This window comes from Crotalus tigris, unplaced genomic scaffold (assembly GCF_016545835.1).
Source record: "Crotalus tigris isolate CLP2741 ecotype Arizona unplaced genomic scaffold, ASM1654583v1 scf7180000017614.5298720, whole genome shotgun sequence".
In the NCBI taxonomy this organism is placed as follows: domain Eukaryota; kingdom Metazoa; phylum Chordata; class Lepidosauria; order Squamata; family Viperidae; genus Crotalus; species Crotalus tigris.
This window is the reverse complement of record NW_024096513.1, coordinates 1945351-1963957: the sequence shown is the minus strand read 5'-3', so window position 1 is coordinate 1963957 and position 18607 is coordinate 1945351. Positions and strand designations below refer to the sequence as shown.

The 18607-nt window shown below is 44.6% G+C and overlaps 1 protein-coding gene across 2 annotated transcripts; it reads right to left on the bottom strand.

Annotated features, from left to right (window-relative positions):
• Positions 1–1122: 1122 nt before the first annotated feature.
• On the bottom strand, positions 1123–18333 carry RNF19B (ring finger protein 19B). 2 transcript variants are annotated; one of them, XM_039328278.1, is made up of 9 exons: positions 17401–18333; positions 11776–11981; positions 9725–9869; positions 9262–9424; positions 8811–8871; positions 4538–4678; positions 3818–4025; positions 3064–3195; positions 1123–1859 (listed from the first exon to the last, which is right to left on the bottom strand). In XM_039328278.1, exons 1-9 carry the CDS (start codon positions 18120–18122, stop codon positions 1385–1387), a joined length of 2253 nt encoding a protein of 750 aa, XP_039184212.1. In that variant the 5' UTR covers positions 18123–18333; the 3' UTR covers positions 1123–1384. The 2 variants fall into 2 exon arrangements, with proteins under 2 accessions (XP_039184212.1, XP_039184201.1); XM_039328267.1 differs by having other exon boundaries at positions 8757–8871; positions 17401–18321.
• Between the last annotated feature and the right edge of the window lie 274 nt (positions 18334–18607).

Sequence of the window (18607 nt, the reverse complement as noted above, 5' to 3'; positions counted from 1 at the left end):
TACAATAATTTGTTGTATAAACAGAGGCATAGAATCAAAACCATGTGAAGTATTAGTACCACTTTGTAAAGCCTCAGTAAGGCCACACCTGGAATACTGCAGCCAATTTTGGTCACCACATTACAAAAAGATATTGAGACTTTGGAAAAAGTGCGAAGAAGAGCAACTAAGATGATTAAAGGTCTGGAGACAAAAACATACGAAGAATGGTTGCAGGAAAAGAAGGACTGGGGTGACATAGCAGTATTCCAGTACTGAGAGGCTGCCACAAAGAGGAGGGGGTCAATTTATTTTCCAAAGCACCAGAGGGCAGGACAAGAAGCAACAGATGGAAACTAAACAAGGAGAGAAGCAACCTGGAATTAAGGAGAAAGTTCCTAACAGTGAGGACAATTAACCAGTGGAACAGCTTGCCTCCAGAAATTGTGGGTGCTTCATCACTGGAGGTTTTTAAGAAGAGGCTAGACAGCCACTTGTCTGAAATGGTATAAAGTCTCCTGCTTGCGTAGGGGGCTGGACTAGAAGACCTCCAAGATTGCTTCCAGCTCTATTCTGATTGAAAGAGATTGAACTGTTATTTTATTTTTCAGGTTCAGGGTTGACCTGTTAGGCAATTCCAGTCCCCAAATCTGAAAACAGGGAATCCCAGGTAGCAGGAATAGGCAATCTGATGCCCCCTAACTCCTCCAAACTCTCTAGAGACCCCAGGTCGCCTGCTCCGACCCAGCATCGGGACCCTGTTGGATACCCACCCCAAGAAGGCAATAGACCACTAAAGCAGTGGTTCTCAACCTGTGGGTTGGGACTCCATTTGGGGTCGAACGACCATTTCACGGGGGTCGCCAAACAAGGCTGTCCGCCATTTTTCCCCCCTTTGGCCACGCCCCTGGCACCCGTTGATGTATAAATGGTTGGGGGTCACCACAACATGGGGAACTGTATTATGGGGTCGCGGCATTAGAAAGGTTGAGAACCACTGCACTAAAGGGAGCAAAGTCCTCTAGGGGGCAGCAAATATACATGTTTTGACACGGGGAGGGGAGGGGAGTGTTCAAGGAAAGAGCTTCAGGAGCAAAGAAGCGTCTAACAGAAAATCCAGACAAATTCACTGGGCAAACAGGATCCAATGAGAATGGAACAGGAATATTTATTAAAGGCATTCTTTAGGTGTGTGTTTGGCAAACATACAATATACACGCACACGTTTATGTACACTCTTACACAACTCACTGAGCATCACCAAGCGCTTAAATCAATAAATAAAAAAAGAAAACCGAGGCTTTATCCTCATGTAAGAAAAGCCACGTCCCCGGAGTCCAGATCAGGGCAGTCACCCAGGGAACCAGGAGCAAAAGCCGGGGGGGGGGAAGGGGGGAGAGGGGCTTCACCCTCGGGCCTCAAGGCACTCCAGTGTTCTCTCCTCCGGCCGATGTCCGTCTGCTTGGGCACAGTGGCCGATGCGGGCACTTGGGCTCCCAGCCCCTCTGGCACTGGGGGGGTGGAGGCAGGCAGTGGTCTGGGGAAAGGGGGAGTCACAGTCATCCAGGGGGATGTCGGGCACATCATCAGATTGGCTGTCCGAGCTCTCCAGGTCACTGCGGATGCTTTCGGGCTGTGCCAGAGTGATGTCCCAGGTTTTACTGGCCACACAGTCCTTCTGTTCACAGCTTTGGTGGTTGCATATTTGCTGCTGCTCCTCTTCCTCCTCCTCCTCCTCCTCCTCCTCCTCTTCCTCCTCCTCGTTTTCTGCCATTTGGGTTGGGACATGGAGGGAATCCTCGGTGCTGCTTCCACTAACAAGCTGATAATGGCTGGGCTTAGTCTCTATGTCCACCTGGATTTCCATGTTGTTGCATTCCCTGTGGGAAAAGTGCACCATGTGAAGCTCCATGTTACAAGCAAGCTTAATAAATTGTAAGATTAACTTGTCTTATCCTAGTACACAGATGCTACTCTGAGGACAGGCAGGAAGCAGGCAGGAATGAGTGTAGTCCCGCCCCAAATGGGAGCAGTGCCCATTGGCCGCCTCCCTCTATCAAAGCCTCCAGGGCATGGAAAGCTAATTTTAGTAGGAACACGCACGGAGGATCCCCCTTCGCCCTGGCACTGTAGCTTTCAAAGTGAGGGCAGCTCTTTCTATATTCTGTTTGGGAGCAAAGAAGTCATGACCAACCTGCAATTTCCACTTTTAAAAAACTATTTTATTAATTTTATATACATATGCATATGCATATACATGTGTATGCACATTTTTCAAGAAAGAATTAGGGATACAAAAGGGTTCTTAGTGACGCCCTTTTATCTGCTATCTACCAACACTAGCTGAGGCATCAAACCAGACACCTCCCTCCCTTCCTTACTAGGCTGGAATTATTGGCAGCTCTGCATATTCCACACTTTCAGGTATGGCCACCACCCAATGGGAAGGGAAAAGAAGCCACCTATAGAATTCACTTCCCCTCCCTGCACAGCCCTTCCCACTACAGGAAGTCTTGCAGCTGAATGACTCATTCAAATTAAGCTATTTTTTATAAGATTTTGCACAAAGGACAGCATAATAAAATATATACCAGCGTGTGAACCATCACATATGTTTTAGGGAGCTTTCCCGAATTTTAATTGACTTGCAGAATTTTGGAATCTTGAAAACACGGACCTTGGTTTTATGCAATAAATGTCAGATTATTATCCTCTGGCACAGAACCTGATGCTACTGAGGCAGAACATATAATATGCACAAATTTTGCACTGATACCAGAAAACTTATTTACCCTAACCCAAATGTTTCTGTGCCTTCTTGCTGATCTGCATCCACTTTCAGTTTTCATCACACAGGGAAATCCATGCAATTCTACTTGCATGATCCAGAAGCGGCCCACTTAACACCATGAACAATGGAAGCCATCTAGGTTCTGATTCAGCTGTTCTACAGAATCCGCACTTGTTTTCTAGCCACACATAGCAAAAACAAGAATGTCTTTTTGACAAAGCTAAGTTGTATAAAAGCTCTCTCTAAAGAAGACAGATTTTTATCTCCCTGCACTATTAGCTAGACTGGCTCACCTGTCTTGGGGATTGTAGGAACTGATGATGGAGCCTGCCATGGCTCGTGTGCTCGCATTGTCACTGATGGCTCCGAGGCTGACCGAATCCTTTGGAAAGATCTCTTTCTGCACATCAGCCTGCACTTCCAACCTGACCAAGAGAAAGGAATTGGCATAAGGATGTTTCCCCAGACCCGCCTAACTGAAGGACAATGTGGTTCTGATTACATGAAAACCACGAGTGGAGAGATCCACAAGAACTGAACGTCACACGGTTCGGTTTTAGGATTCTCCTGTTCACATTATCCATTTGGACGAACTTTGGCTTTACTTCTTTCATCTTAAGAAGCAACATCCTACCTGGGCCCGCTGCTCCCACTCTCCCCACGCAGCTCAGTTTGCTCAACACTCTATAGACAATTTCTCCACTGCTCACAGTTTTCAGGAAGAGAGTCTGCATTTCACTTGGGAGCAGAGAAAAAATGGTCATAAGCATTTGGTTCAGGACCGGCTCTCTTGCCCCTGAACCAAATTAATGGTAAACTGCAGAAGCCTTCTAGTTCTCAGAAAAGTAGCCAATTCATTGCTATTTATGGCCATTATATCATGGTCTAGTTAAGTTGGGCGCTGTACAACAGAATCAAAGTCATATTTTCCACCTATATGTGGTCCCAGATTCCATGCTCCTACAACACATACATGCAGGCATGCACCCCCTTACACACACACACACACACACACACACACACACTTCAGCAAGCAAGAATATTTACCGGCTGTATTTTCCTTTCCCTCCTAAAAGGACTCCACCGCTTAGAGTGCCTCCTGAGAGCGCAGCAAAGCTGGCTGTTTCACTGTAGTTGCCCTGCATGACGCTGAGCCCATCGGTGGGGCTTCCACTGGTGCTCAAAACACTTGTCAGTCCTTCAATGCTGCTCTCACCAATGCTGGGGTTCTTGAGTGCCCTCCAAGCATCTGCCACTAAGAAGGAGAAGAAGGTGAAGCAGCACAAAACTGAAGACAATTAGCCAGAGGCCCCCTTAGAGTAACAGAGGAACCAGTTGGAATTGCACCCCAAGAAGTAAAATACTGGCTTTGTGCTTGAGGCTGGGGCCCTGGGTGGGGGTTAGAGCCTGTTTCCTGGCTCTATGGATGATGGATTAGATTGGACCCATGTTGTTTTCTTTGTCTTATTGTAAAGCTGTCTAGAGCCACATAAAAGTTAGATGGGTGATTACATAAATCAAGTAGATAAATAAATACCAAAGAGCTGTAATTGGGCAATTTAGAAATATTTTTGTGGGGGAGTGATAAAAAAAATGTGGAATATGGTTTACCTGCACAGTAGGAACTTTCTACTTGTCTTTACAAATTTATTGTGTAAGAATGACCTCACCCCTCCAAAGCTGCCCCTAGAGACTGTCCAGTACTGCCCTCCTTATTCCTGAGTACCCTTCCCCCAAGACTATGACCACAGTGGGCTACTTCTTTACCTGTAATTGGCCCATCATCTTCATCAAACTCAATTTTAACCCCTTTTCCATTGGCTGTGCTGACACCACAACCTCCTCCTCGGCACAAAGAAATGGGAACGACTCCATACACGTAGGCCAACATGATAGGGACACCAATACCTAGGAACAAAGGATGCCTATCAGTAAACAGCAAGACTCCTGCAGGAAAGAAAAGGCTTTTCCATCCAAAGTAGTGCATCTCAGCAACTGATACCAATTGTTCATAGAAGATATTCCATCTCTGAACCTGGACCAATGGGACTGTAGACTGCAATCCAATTCTGTAACATTACAAATGCATTGCCCTGGTGGTGCAAGTACTATCTTATATACTATCTTAAAATGGGAGAGAGGGGTTTTTTTTTGCTGGTAAATGGGTGTTCGTCTCTGCTTTCCCACACAGAGCATTGCCAGACTGTCCTAAAGGCTTAAGGTCCCTGAGCTTTCTTGCCAGTTGGGATGTGTCCATAACTAGACTATAGATGCCAATGGTGGGAAAGGGTGGGGTGGAATACCTGCTCTGGTGGCTACTTGACAAACAGCAGTAATGTGTCAGTCGCCTGTTCCTTTCATTTGTTTCCTTCCTGTCTAAATTTGATACTCCAACTGGCTTGAACTTGAACATGAGGCTTTTTGCACCACCAAAGCCTTAGAACAAGGGTCGCCAACGTGTGGGCCGTGGTCTATTTGCAATCGGGCCATGTGCGTGGCAGGCTGGTACAGGTGCACGTGCAGCCCCACTGATGCAACCAGTGGGCAGGCGAGCCTGCCCCTGACACAAACCATCCCCTCTTCTCTGGGCACCAACCCGGAAAGGTTGGGGAACGCTGCCTTAGGAGGCCAAGAGAGCCTCAAATAGGAGATTCCTCAGTATTTACATATGGAAGTGGATTGCCTTGGTAGTAAGAAGCATGATGTCACTATCCTTGAAAAACAAATCATTGGCTGTTTGCAGACAGAATATAAAGTCTCAATTTATAAAAAACTGAATTTCAGAAAACATACTCAGTTATGTGATCATAGGAGAGTATTTTTTTAAAAAAATACCCTGATTAAGGAGAATGTTGGAAACAACCTTAAAGTATAACCTTGTTTATAATAGGCTAGTCTTGAACAACAGCAACAAAAGCGTATGTTAAGTGGTATCACAGATCTTGGCTGTCTAGAGCACATGAAAAGAGTGATTTGGATCACATTTCAGAGCCTAAAGACCAACACTGCCTGTGTCTTAAAACTCTAAGGCCTCAATGCCCTGCAACCTCACTTACTAAGAAGCACGACTCCAGTGAGAAAAGAATCAGAGCCTGCAGATAAACGCAGCATTTCAAACACGGGATCAGAACTGGATCCCTTTTGCAACATAAGACCTCTGTATTTTCTCTATACTCAAAAAAAACCCCTATCAGTTATAACAGGTTTATTTATGGAACGTCCTGCATTTGAACAGCAAGCTAACCACTCAGCCCACAAATGACAGCTATGTGCTAGGCATGTGGTCAGGACGGAGCCAGGCGGCTCCACACTGCCATTTGCTGTTACACAAGAAGTGTGCATTGGTTCCACCTGCCTTCCTTAATCCACACAGCTCATTTGACTGTTAAACAGTTTTGATTTTTTATTTGTTGCCCTTTTTTTCTGCTAATAGATTTTATTTAGTCATTAAAACCTCTGGGGGGGGGAATGATTTCAATAACATTGAAACTTAGATCCAAGAATAATCATGTCCTGTTAGTATCATTTATGTATGACAGAATAAAAGGAAAAAGATTGTGAGAATGAGAAAAAAAATATGTAAGGTAACAACCACTACACAAACCAAGGATGAAAAAAAAAAATTGGAAAAAAAAGAACGTGTTCAAAAGGCAACACATGAAGTCATGCATGGAAACAAGGGTGGTTTGTAAGGAAATAAAGGGTTACATGGCCAAAGTAAAAGGGCTCTGCCAGTCATCTGCCTTCCAAGCAGCAATGACTCTGCTGCTTCCTGCCAGCTGTTTATCGCTGGTACCAATTTCAGACTTCTGAGCTTTGGTTCTGGCAACAAGACTTTCTCTTTTGATCATAGCCATTCCAAGATATTTTTTTTTTTTTAACTTGGGTGTTGTGTTTTTAGATTGAATGACCTGGGTTCAAAAGCTGCCACCTCTTCTGGTTCCGGTAATTCAGGGGTCTTCAAACTTGGCCCTTTTATGACTTGTGGACTTCAATTCTCAGAATTCCTCAGCCAGCGTGCCTGGAGTTGAAGTCCACAAGTCATAAAAGGGCCAAGTGTGAAGACCCCTGCTATAATTCCTTCCTTTTTTAATCAGCACATTAAGCTGATTAAAGATGCTGGTTTAATTCTGTCCACTCCCTTGTTCACAGAAAGTATGACATGCTATCAAATTGAAAGAGAAACTGAACTTTAATATAGAATTTAATCTATAGCTTATGACAATATAAAATAGTTATAAACTGTCTCTTTCTAAACTACTTTGGTCAAACAGAAAACAATTTATTAAATCAAGACAAAATGATATATAAAAATCTAATACCAGTCATAGTTTAATAAACTTTTAAATTGTGAATTTGATCATATCATTAATTATTTATATCAGTTTTCAACTTCAGAAAAAGAGATTTTGTGCAAGCGTGATTTTGCAGCCAAATGCAGAAGGTGGAATAATTTAAATTCTGAGCTGCTGCTGCATTTTAGGATCGTAGACTTTCTGTGGGAAAAAGAAATTAAGTGTTTTGGAGAAGTAAATGCTGGACCAGTGTCTCCCAATGACAGAAACATAAAGGTTTCGTCTATTTTAGCACTTTTTTTAGGGCTCTCCTTTTAAGATGGCGGCATTTTTCATAAAGGAGAAAAAGGAAAGAAGGATGCAGCAAATAGTTAAAAGTGGAAGGCGAGAAGTTTGTCCTTTCAGACTTACAGTACAAGATTCTATTAATATAGCCTTACAGTAAAGCAGGATTAGTCCATCTTATCCAAGAAGGCTGGCAAAGATAAAGGTGCAGCTTGCTTGCATGGAACAACAAGCAGCTAAAGAAAATCTGCAATGAGTTTAAAGTGGGAGGCTGACTGAGGCAAAGGCTGAACAAGGCAAAATTCCTCCTTGGAGCTTTCTTGTCCCATTTCTCAAGGTTGCTCTTCAGATTTGCCTAGATAAGGAGTGGCCAGCGTAGGCCATGAAGCGCAGGCAGTCCCAGAACCTCCTTTTGTTGCTTGAGAGATTACACCATCAGGCAAAACCACTGAGCAACCACATGTCCCATTTCTTGGCAGTTCTTTCAAATAATCTAGGCCTCTTTTTAGGCTTAATACACATCCCCCAGCCATTGATCTACAATACCAAGTTCTGCCCATTCAGAGAGGTCACTGCTTTGCCCGCTGTGGCTCTCAACCATTCTCCCTAATAGGGGGCTTCCCTGTCTGTGAAGAGGTCGCCCGCCCTGTTCTGGACACCGAGTATACTCAGGAACAGCACACCAGAGCAGTGACGCGCTTCTGACACCTGGCCCCGAAGGGCAGGCACAAAAAGCAGCGCCAGAAGCAGGGAAAATTCTCAGCAGGCCCAAAGAAATTGCCACAGAAGGGTGAAGCAGAATCAGGAGACGATGCAGCTGGAGGGGAGAGGCCGAATCCTCCTGAAATCTGACCAAAGAGAAGGTGAGTGTTCTGCAAGGCAAGGAGTGTGATTTATCAAAATAACTGACAATAGGGGAACTTCAAAGCCCATATTGGTTCCTTTTCTCAACACAGAAGCAACTGTACTCATCCTGCACAAAACTATTTTGTAGCACCTTAAACGTATTCTCTACCAACCCGTGTAATCCCACTATAATTTCTTCCGATTAAATTGAACAAAAGTTATCTGAATTATCAAAAAATGGGGAAAACTCAACAGGAATGCTCCTCTGACTTGGCTAATGAAATTCTCAGTGATGGCCCCTTAAAGAGTCAGATGCCCTGACTAGGAATGTATGAGCAAATAGGGTAATCCTTCTACCAGAAAAAAACATGAAAACCCCTTTTAAGTTGTATGAAGTCCTGCAATTGCAGAATCGCATCTGAATTTTAAATAGGCTTGTCTGTAATTCAGATCCAGAACTTTTATGCTGGCACAGGGATCACAGTCACTCTGAAAACAGTCAGAGCAAAGTAATAGTTCAAGCACACTGGCACATACTGGAGAAGAAAAATCTATCTTACCAACACTGACCGCAGCAATGACAGGGGATGCAATCACAGACAAGGTTACTCCACCTGTGATAGCTAAATTCCTCTTGTGTTTGGAGGTCTTCCTTCCCTCGTATCTGCTGTGAATCTGGTGCATAAACAATCAAGAATAAATAAGAATTAAACCTGGAAAAGATTATCAGTATAGAGATGCCGTTTATATAGTACTCCTGAAGAACTGAAGACACATGCGCTATCTCTAGAAAAAGAAAAAGGGCTCAAGTACCCAGAAGAGATCAAAATGTCACTGTGTCCAAAACAGCAAACAATAGTATCACAAAAATTTGCAGCAATGTTCTTTTTTAATCATTAATGAAATGTATAAACAGTTAATTCCTACCCCAGACGTTGTGTTTTCATACGGCACCTTTTTCTTGAACATTAAACATTCTCTAAAAGCTGACCACCCTGTTCCTTTTCATTAGATACAATCTGTAAGACTTACAAAATGCCACCTTGCCGCTCTGCTCAGGCTTACCTTCCTCCCAACGTAAACAGGGATTCCAATGACCATGGCTGGAATCGCAATGCCAGCAATCAGAGAAATCCCCACGGGGGCACCAATCAGTGTTCCTAGTTGCCACAGAATCTTCTTCTTACGGCTCCATGGCTTTTTGCCCCAGAAGGTACAACCAGAAGGACTGCAAGAGATTTCACAGAGAATTCAGGTATTAGAGTCACACCTATGCTAGAAGTGCTCTATCAAATCTATTTTCCCAAAGAACTGAAAGAATGTTCAGAGGAACTGAGCAGCTCCTCAGTCGGAATTGCTCCCTGTCCCAGCATTGTTGTCTCCCAAAGTTTTAATTTCTGGGTGAAAGAATACAACCATTGGGATCACTTTGCTGTACTGAGAACAATGCCAATGGTGTGATTTCGCAGCGGCAGGTTTGGAGAGACAAAAAGGCGAAACAAAACAACACGCTCTCCAACCAAATTACCTGAGGTAATGCAAATCAGAAATTTCCTTCATGCACAGCCAGCAGAACTCGCAGCCACATACAGCGCAGGTCATGTGATTACAGCTGCCGTCGTTCATTTTGATGATGTAGGCACTGCAGCGTGGACATGGCTTGATGTCATCGGCTGCCAACGTGAAAAGGAAACTAGTCAGCTTCTTAACTGTGCATGTTAAAGAGATTCCAGCAAGGAATCAAAAATGAATCAGCTGTTTCGTTTTAAGAAAGAAGAAGAGGAATCCTTGGGCCTTTACTTTTTCTGGCCCACCCCTTTCTGAACAGACAAGTCAAGCTCGCATCGTCTGAAAGCCTAAAACTCTAAGTCTGACTGTACTGAGCATCAAGCCTTAGTCACTAAAAGATGGTCCTGTGTGCTTCTGATCTACTTGACAAGACTGCAAAAGACAATGGCTCAGCGGCGATCCACTTGTGCTCATTAAGAAAGATCAGAAACATCGACCTCTGGGCAAAAGCTGGCATAAGCGTGGCCACGTGGAAAACAGAACCTTCGGCACAGGGATAAATTTAACCTGCTATAAGGCGGCTTCTGCATTTTAAACACCATGAGAACACAAAGCTGTTCTTGACATACAGGTTCAATATATTATGTCGTATTGGAAATTGCCACTTTTTCAAAGATTCAGACCAAGAATATTTGGAAATACAGTCCTCAACTTACAACAGTTCATTTAATGGCCGTTCAAAGTTACAGTGGCACTGAAAAAAGTGACTTATGGCCGTTTTTCACACTCACAAGCACAGCATCCCCACGGTCACGTGATCAAAATTCACATGCTTGGTAGTATTTATGACGGTCGTGGTGTCCCAGGGTCATGTGGTCACCTTTTGCAAGCAAAGTCAATGGGGAAGCCAGATTCACTTAACAACCAGGCTTCTAGCTTAATTGCAGTGATTCACTTAACAACTGCGGCAAGAAAGGTCATAAAATGGGGCAAAATTCACTTAACAAATGTTTCACTTAGCAGCAGGAAATTTTGGCTCAATTGTGGTCGTAAGTCGAGGGTTACCTGTAATAGACTATTGTGGATTTCCCCTCCTTTGTAGTTCCATCCAGTGAATAGAATATATTATAGAGAAGTACATACAATATATTACGGAGGAAATCTCCATCTACCCATACAATTATATTGCTGCTATTTATTTATACTGAGCTCAGGACCATAAAGGTTAAAAACATGCAGAAGAGGCTTTCTTCCTGCAGTGGATGGACAATGGCTAAAATGATGATGAATGATGATATGGTCACCCATCTCACCAATATGATCGTGAGATATTAATAGAAATTAAAATACAATATAAATGGACAGTATATTAAAAAATATATCTACTCCCAGCTAAGTAACCCAAAGTGGCTCTCAAACATCACCTTCCAATAGTGTGCACCTGGTTATTCTCCTGGGGCCCACGCCCTATGAAAAGCGCTAGGCCTTCAGAGCTTTCCAAAAGGGGAGCAGAGATGGGGCCCATTGAACTTTGGGCAGGATAGTTTTCCAGAGGGCAGGCACAGCAGAAAGGGCCGCGTTCCTGAGTCCCACCTCACAGATGGATCAAGAGAAGGCCTCTCCTGCCCAATTTAATGGAACAGGTGGAAAGTAGTGATCTAGTAATAAGTAAAAGATCTGGATTTTTAGAACACCCTTATTATCCAGATTAATCCTAATGTGCTCCTCAAAAGCACTGGTAAGATGCATTCTAAGTAGATAGACACACTTTAGACCAATAACAAACTGAGAAGTAAAAAGAAAGGGTGGTTTCCTCTTTGATTATATAATGGGAATCCCCTTCAGAAACCTGAGTCCGCCCTTGGGGTAATTGCCAGCCAGGAGAACAAGAACATGCAATAAAAGCTCCGGAACAGCCAGCATACGAAAGATCTTGCCTGGAAGATTATACAGTACATATGCATCCTGCCCACTAGTGTTGCTGGAGATGTCTGACCACATCAGAGTCTGAGGATCACCTCTCTGATGATCTTCACAGCAGCAAAGACCCTGGAGCTCTCAAATACATACCTGGACCAGACTCTTGTCCGTAACTGAGGCCTGAGGTGTGCTTTGTCCTCACCCGCAGAGTCTGCGCTCTCTGCTGGCGGGCCATGTCGCAGGTTTGGTTGGGGTGCCATATCTGCTTGCAATGATAGCAAAACTCAGTCTGGCAGCCTTCTCTCTCACAAGTCAGTTTAGGGCAGCTGGCACATCCGTAGGCAATAACAGCATAACTAGGAAGCAAGAAGAGTGCCGGTCAATTAACCAGCCAAAGGCAGCTATCTAGAGAAAACATATTGTCCTGAGCCTCCCCATATCCCAGCTTAACAATTTCTCCATATCAGACAATATCTATTACATGTGACTACCCCCAAAAAGTAATCAGAAATCTAAACCCATGCAGAATACAGCCCGTTGCTCAGTTCTGGACACACACTACACAGACTTAGTAAAACTCCACTGGTTATTAATACACTTCCGAATCTAAATCAAGGTGCTGATTAAAGGTTAAAATGCTTTGTGCCTTATTTGAACAACTGTTCAAATTCACACGTATCATGGTACCCATGCGAGGAGACCAAGACTTCACAGGGAAGCAACACCTTCTTCATTCTTCTGATGGTTAACATTCATGTAACTCAGGTCATATTATGGTTTCTCAGGCAAAAGAATACAAACATTTCAATGGTTCATATGACTCATATCCTGTAGGAGTTCAAGCAGCTGAAACCTGCCAGTAGAACCATTAAAGATAAGCAGCACATATTGACTTGTCAAGATGCACAGCAGAAAGGCAGAAATAAAGTGCGGCTTTGAATTTCTCATATGGAAGGAAGCTTAGCACTAGTATAAAGCATGAGGGCAAAAAGCAAGTTATTAAATGGAACTAGGATCTCAAGAAACAGTCCCAATTCATGTCTAGACATTGCATCCAAGGAGTTCAAAGCCTAGGTAAGCCATTAGAGGAGATTTAAAAAGATTATAAAATTATTTCAGAAAAACACATTCTGTCCTGGAAAAGGCCTCCCAATTGCATAAGCAGTACTGGCTGCCAATGATACTACTTGGTCTTCACCATAAAATAAAATGCCTTTCTCCTACCTGAGTCAAAAGGGAAATCTTTGAAACTGCACTAGGAATACAGGGCATTAATTGGCAGTGTGTCTTTTACATATCTTGTTCAAATTCAGAATTCTGATTTTTTTTAACATATGTATCCCATTCCTCAATAAAATAACATGTGTTTTGTTTTTGTTTTTTAAACTGTATTGTGTAAGCAGTTGTTTGGAATCCAAACTGGCTACTATACTGCCTTTTCACAAGTAGGATTAATCTCCCAATAGATACAAACAGACATTTTGATTATCCAGCAGTACAAATACCCAAATCTTATCATAAGAATCCCTGTTACAGAATTAATCCCCTTTTAGTCATCTCAGACCATTAAGATATGAAGGACAACGGCTACCTCACCAGTCTTGCATTTCAGAACCAGAATTCAATGGACAGTGTGTATTGGCAGAGTATTATACAAACGGCATACCTTCTGGGTTTTAAGGAATAAATAAGGAATCCTTTAACTACTCATACCTTGCCTGTGATCAGACTACCCATATTACCATAAGATTTCAACACCTAAACACATACATAGCCCAAATTATACATTTCAGTTGTGCCTTTATCACATCAGTTTCAGATCCATACTGCAGACCTCAATATGATTTTTTTTTATGAACTTCACATTTTAGAACAGAATGCACAATTGGGACACAAAATACAGTAGTACAGAACAGTCTTGTTTGAGAATAGCTAAATAATGAATAAGAAGAACAGAGTATGAATAAGGTGAGGAGGCACAGATTATTCAGCTCTTATTAGCACTGAAAGACAGCCAGTTTGCTGGCTTAAAGCAATATAAGAGCAATTCTGTATGTTAACTGGAAACTCTTTTCCTGACTGATGTGCAATCAAAATCACATTTGCTCATATTAGAGAGAAATCAGAAGGCATAACAGAATTTCAAACTTTGCAAAGAAACACATATTCAGAAGACCCCACCCCACCCACATGTACATTCCATTCTCCCATCTAATTTTCTATTTTCTCACCCCACCCTCACCCCCAGCACCTAGCATTTCAGATCTATAAAGCAAACTCAAATTCACATTTTGCTATTCTGAATCCCTGCACATACTGGGAGTGGAGGTTGTTTTCTGAATTTGTGTTCCTACACAAAGTCTTTTCAAGCTTTCTGAATAATCTATGCCTCACCACATTTTGCTCTTCTCATTTAACTGCAATAATGCAGGTGTTATTTTGATGCCCTGAACGTTGTCCATATTTCTGGCAGGGAAAATCTAACAAATACTAGGCTGTAACACAAGCTGACCACAAAGAAAAACGTATTTCCAGATTTGTATGCAGATCTAACTGTGCAGCAGAAGACAGCATTGCCATGGAAACACACTCTTGCATTAGGTCTGCAATTTACCTTCCTAGGCAGAATAGCTAAGTCTGCCAATTTATAGAAGATGCTTACAGCAAGGACAGAATGCAGAAGCCATCGGTTCACCCCATATTATATTTCTTGGGATATGTTTACACTGTAATTCAAAGAAAGTTGAGGACAAAGATTTTGTATAAAATATATAAGCAGAGAAGAAAACCAGATGTATTTTCTGGAACCCAGCAAGAACACAAACTGATCTTAAGACTTCAGAGAGCAGAGATTTTGACAATGTATTGTTACCTTCACACATAGTTATTCTTCAAATTATACACATATATGCAGCAGGCTAACCAGCATATATTGTTCATGAAACTGGCATGCTATTATATTAGGAATGCCGCTGAACATTATTCCAAAACTATGACTTAAATATGAAAAGCAATATCTTCATGTATTTTGTACTGCACAAGGACCTGGCATTCTCTCTCAGCCCCAGCCATTTCCCAAGATGGTGATTGTGGGGGAAAGAGGAGGTAGGGAACTTATATATGTACGCTACCTTGAGCTAACAAAAAATAAAGGCAAGATAAACATCTGAATGAAGGTACATGTGCCATTTCTTTAGAGTACATCTCTGCAACTATGAGAAATATTTTTTTTACAATAGTATAGCATGATACCTATTACCACTATTAGTATAAATTTATAAAACCCCTTAAATTCGCTATAGACGAAACAGTGTTTGGGGATATTTCAACATCAATTTCAGGAACATCCAGAATACAGTGATTGCGAAATTCCACAGAATTTAACAAAGAAAAACGTCAATACTTTATTATTTAGATATCAAAACTTTTCCAAAAGCAATGTAAATTTTGGCCATTGAACCATAATGCTCAGAAATATAAGTACATTTGACAGATGCCTACCGAATCTTGAGTTAATTACTTACATTTAGCAATGTAATTTATTACATTTATTACAATAATAACTCTTCATCTTTTGTATTAATTTGCATAGTTCAAAGGAATCCCGAAGAAACCTCAACTCAAAGAACTTCCTCAATTCTGCATCAGAGAAACTCTAAGGAGGCTGATTTAAAAGAAAACAGAAGTGAAAGCAAAAGTTTCCTTGTTGATTTCATTCTGACAATCTGCCAAGAGTAGGCCATTTCTCATTCTCCAACTGTGTGTCTGACCCAACCACAATGATTCACATTCTGGTCTGTTGGCAGTTTCACAGCATTTGTTCTTGGTGGGAATAACAGAAGAACAGAGTTGGAAGAGATCTTGGAGGTCTTCTAGTCTACCTCCCTGCCCAAGCAGGAGACCCTGTATCCTTCTGGACAAATGGCTCTCTCGTTCATATCTCTTGAGGATGTAAGAAAATGTGGGGTAATTTTGGGAAAGACTCAGAATTCTTCGATACTTTAGAAACATAACTTGTGGAAGAAACTGGATCATAGCCTGATTGGCAAGAGTTTTACTTTTGTAAAGAACTGTTGACATGGTTTTACGCACTCTACATTTAATTCTTTTTTTCTTTCTTTCATTTTGGTGCCTTAGAGTCAAGTCTTGATCACTAGCAATGACCTAGACAAGTCCCTGCAGTTTAGTCAGCAACATTTTCAGAGTGGTTTGCCCTCGCCTTCTTCCCTGGACTGAGAGAATGGGACTGGCATAAAGTCATCCAGCTGGCTTCATGCCCAAAGTGAGACCAGAACTCATGGCCTCCACTTTCACTTCTAAACCGTCAATTTTATACATTTCTTCACTAGAATTCAAAATCCCCATAAAACCTATTTTTACCAACAAACTAATTTGAGCAAGAACTTGTTCAAAAGTAATTCAAAAATATAAGAAAGCACTAGGTTTTACAAGAGAGGTTTTACTTGGAACCAGAATCCACAGCCCACCCCCTTTTCAGATCCTTCCTTCTACAGTAATTGCTTCATGTCCTGCCATTTTGAAGATGGGCATACCAAATCCACAGATAAATTAACATTAACTAAGCATGTTAAAAGCAAAGCAGGATGGGAAATCAAACTCGCCAAAACCAGGACATGCTCACAACCATTTGGCATCTTTACCCTCTCCACTGAAATTCTCACTTATCTCCACCCCCCAAAAAAAGTTTGCCCACTCTTATCCCACACCACATAGCATTCATAGTCCACCAATTCCTCTAGGATAGGCTTTCCTGTCCAAGATTAAATCATAAAAATATTTGGGATGATCAGACAGTATCACCTGGCATTAGTTACCAGCAGTTCCCCAACCTTTCTCTTAAAACATCATTCCACACTTACCTAGTCTGTTTATGGTAGTACTGAAACTGTACCTAGAAATCCTATTTAGTCCCCTCAACAACTTAAGTCATAGGCACCAGGATGAACTAATCTGCCATAATGAAATCTCTTAAGAGATTTATCTTAGTGGGAACTATTAGCTAGATAACCTAGGTTGATCTATGAAGACTCACTTGACATACCTATCTTTCCTCCAATTAAATACCACCCAAAGTGGCAAACCAGCTTTATATATAAATCACTACATCTCATATATCCAGTGATAAAACTTTCAAATAAACAGAACCCTTTGAAAATTGTAACTATTTTAAATAGGTCGCATTAAGGAACCTAGAGAGAATTTCTGACCCTTAGTGACAGATACTGGGGAAAACCACTGAGAACATATACACTGACATCTCAGCGCTTGGACACCGTGACGGTATACAGGACACACCTCAACAATAATTCTGTCAGGCAAAAGAACCAGCAGCATTATCATTAGCCCCCCCCCTCTCCCGCCTTAGCCTTCAAAAAGCAAGAAGGGAAAGCCCGGGGTGTAGGGAGCTCCGGTACTTCTGTCCTCCTACGGGACCCAGAAACAGTAACTCTTGTGCATCTCTTCACTGACACAAGAGTAGCTACCACTTTTTGGCAGGGAGAGAAAACAGAGTCACAGTAATAAAACTTCTCAGAAATCCCCCGGTTGCGGTTCAAGGACTGAACTGTTCTGGAAAGCGGGCGCTGTCCCGCCCCGGAGCCTGCAAAGGGGACGGAGGACTCTGACCGCCCCCCTGCAGATGACGAGGGACGGGCTAAGCCAGGCAAGCGCAGGCGCCCCCCGCCCCCCCAGGAAGCCTCGCTCGGAGAGCCCGGGAGCCCCCCGCCCCTTTTCCCCGCCGGGCGGCAGCCTCACCCGCAGTCCGGGGCCGGGCACCAGCGGCAGTCCGGGTCGGCGGCCAGGCAGCGCCGGAGCATGAACTCCTCATACTTGGCCACCAGCTGGGGCGAGTCGCGCAGCAGCAGGCGGATGTCGGCCGGGTTGAGCCGCTCGCTGCACTCGGGGCAGCTGATGTTGACGCGCGACTCGGTGATCTCGATGCGCAGGTACTGCCGGAGGCAGGCGCGGCACGAGCGGTGCGGGCAGGAGAGCAGTCGGGGCGCGTTGCCCGCCGGCTGCCGCACCAGGCACAGGGGGCACTCCAGCTCCGCCGCCGGGCCCCCCTCCGCCGCCGCCGCCCCCGGCTCGCCCTCGCCCTCCGCTGGGCAGGAGGAGAGGGCGGCCGCCGCGGCGCCGGGCGAGGCGGGCGCAGGCGAGGCGGGCGGCGGCGGAGGGAGGAGGCCTTCCTCGGTGGCCGCCGCAGCCTCGCGCTCCTCCAGCCCCGGCTCGGACGGCGGCGGCTCCGCCTTGGCTTTGGCGCGGCGGCGGCGGCGGGCCCCTGCGCCGGAGGACGAGGCGGCCGAGGCGGCGGCCGAGAAGACGCTCTGGAAGCTCAGGAGACGGCGACGGCGGCGGCCCCGGCTGCTTCCGCCCCCGGGTCCCGGGCCCCCGCCGGCCCCCTTCGGGCACTGGGCCGGCGGCGCGACGGCGCGGAGGGAGGCCGGGCGCGGAGACTCCGAGTCCTTCTCCGAGCCCATCGCGGCGGCTCTCCTGGCCGAGCGGCGCCGCCTCTCAGGGAAAAAGCGAGCCGGGGCAGGGCGGCCACGGCGCCTGCGCGGAGCGGCCTCGCGGAGCGTCACCCAACGGCCGCTGCGGCCTGCGCCTGCGGCTGCGTAAGCCGCGCGCACCGCCCCCCCCCCTCCTCCTCCACGGAACAGCTGCCCTTCCTGCAAGGCGCTCTCGCTGGAGGGAGCCGCGGGAAATGGACTCCCCCCTAGGGCGGTTTGCGCATGCGTGTGACGTTAGCCAGAGCGGGCCGAAGCGTCCCGTTTCTGTCAACGCGTCTCCATTTGCGCGGCTTGTGCAGCCGGGAAGTGAAAGGGGGCGTGGCTGAGTAAAGGAAAGAGGGTGTATTTATTTTGGAGTCCGAGCTGCAGGTCGTAGCGTTTGCGAAGAGTTGGGCTCGCTTGCGGTGAACGGGAGGCGCTGCCCTGCAGATTTGCGGGCCGTTAAGAGGAGAGCG

Excerpts from the sequence above, each read along its gene's own strand:
- RNF19B (XM_039328267.1), bottom strand. The coding sequence starts at position 18,122 with ATGGGCTCGGAGAAGGACTCGGAGTCTCCGCGCCCGGCCTCCCTCCGC. Across the intron at positions 9,425-9,724 it reads TCTGATTTGCATTACCTCAG|TCCTTCTGGTTGTACCTTCT; the intron begins GTAATTTGGTTG and ends AATCTCTTGCAG. Across the intron at positions 4,026-4,537 it reads AGATGATGGGCCAATTACAG|TGGCAGATGCTTGGAGGGCA; the intron begins GTAAAGAAGTAG and ends TCTCCTTCTTAG.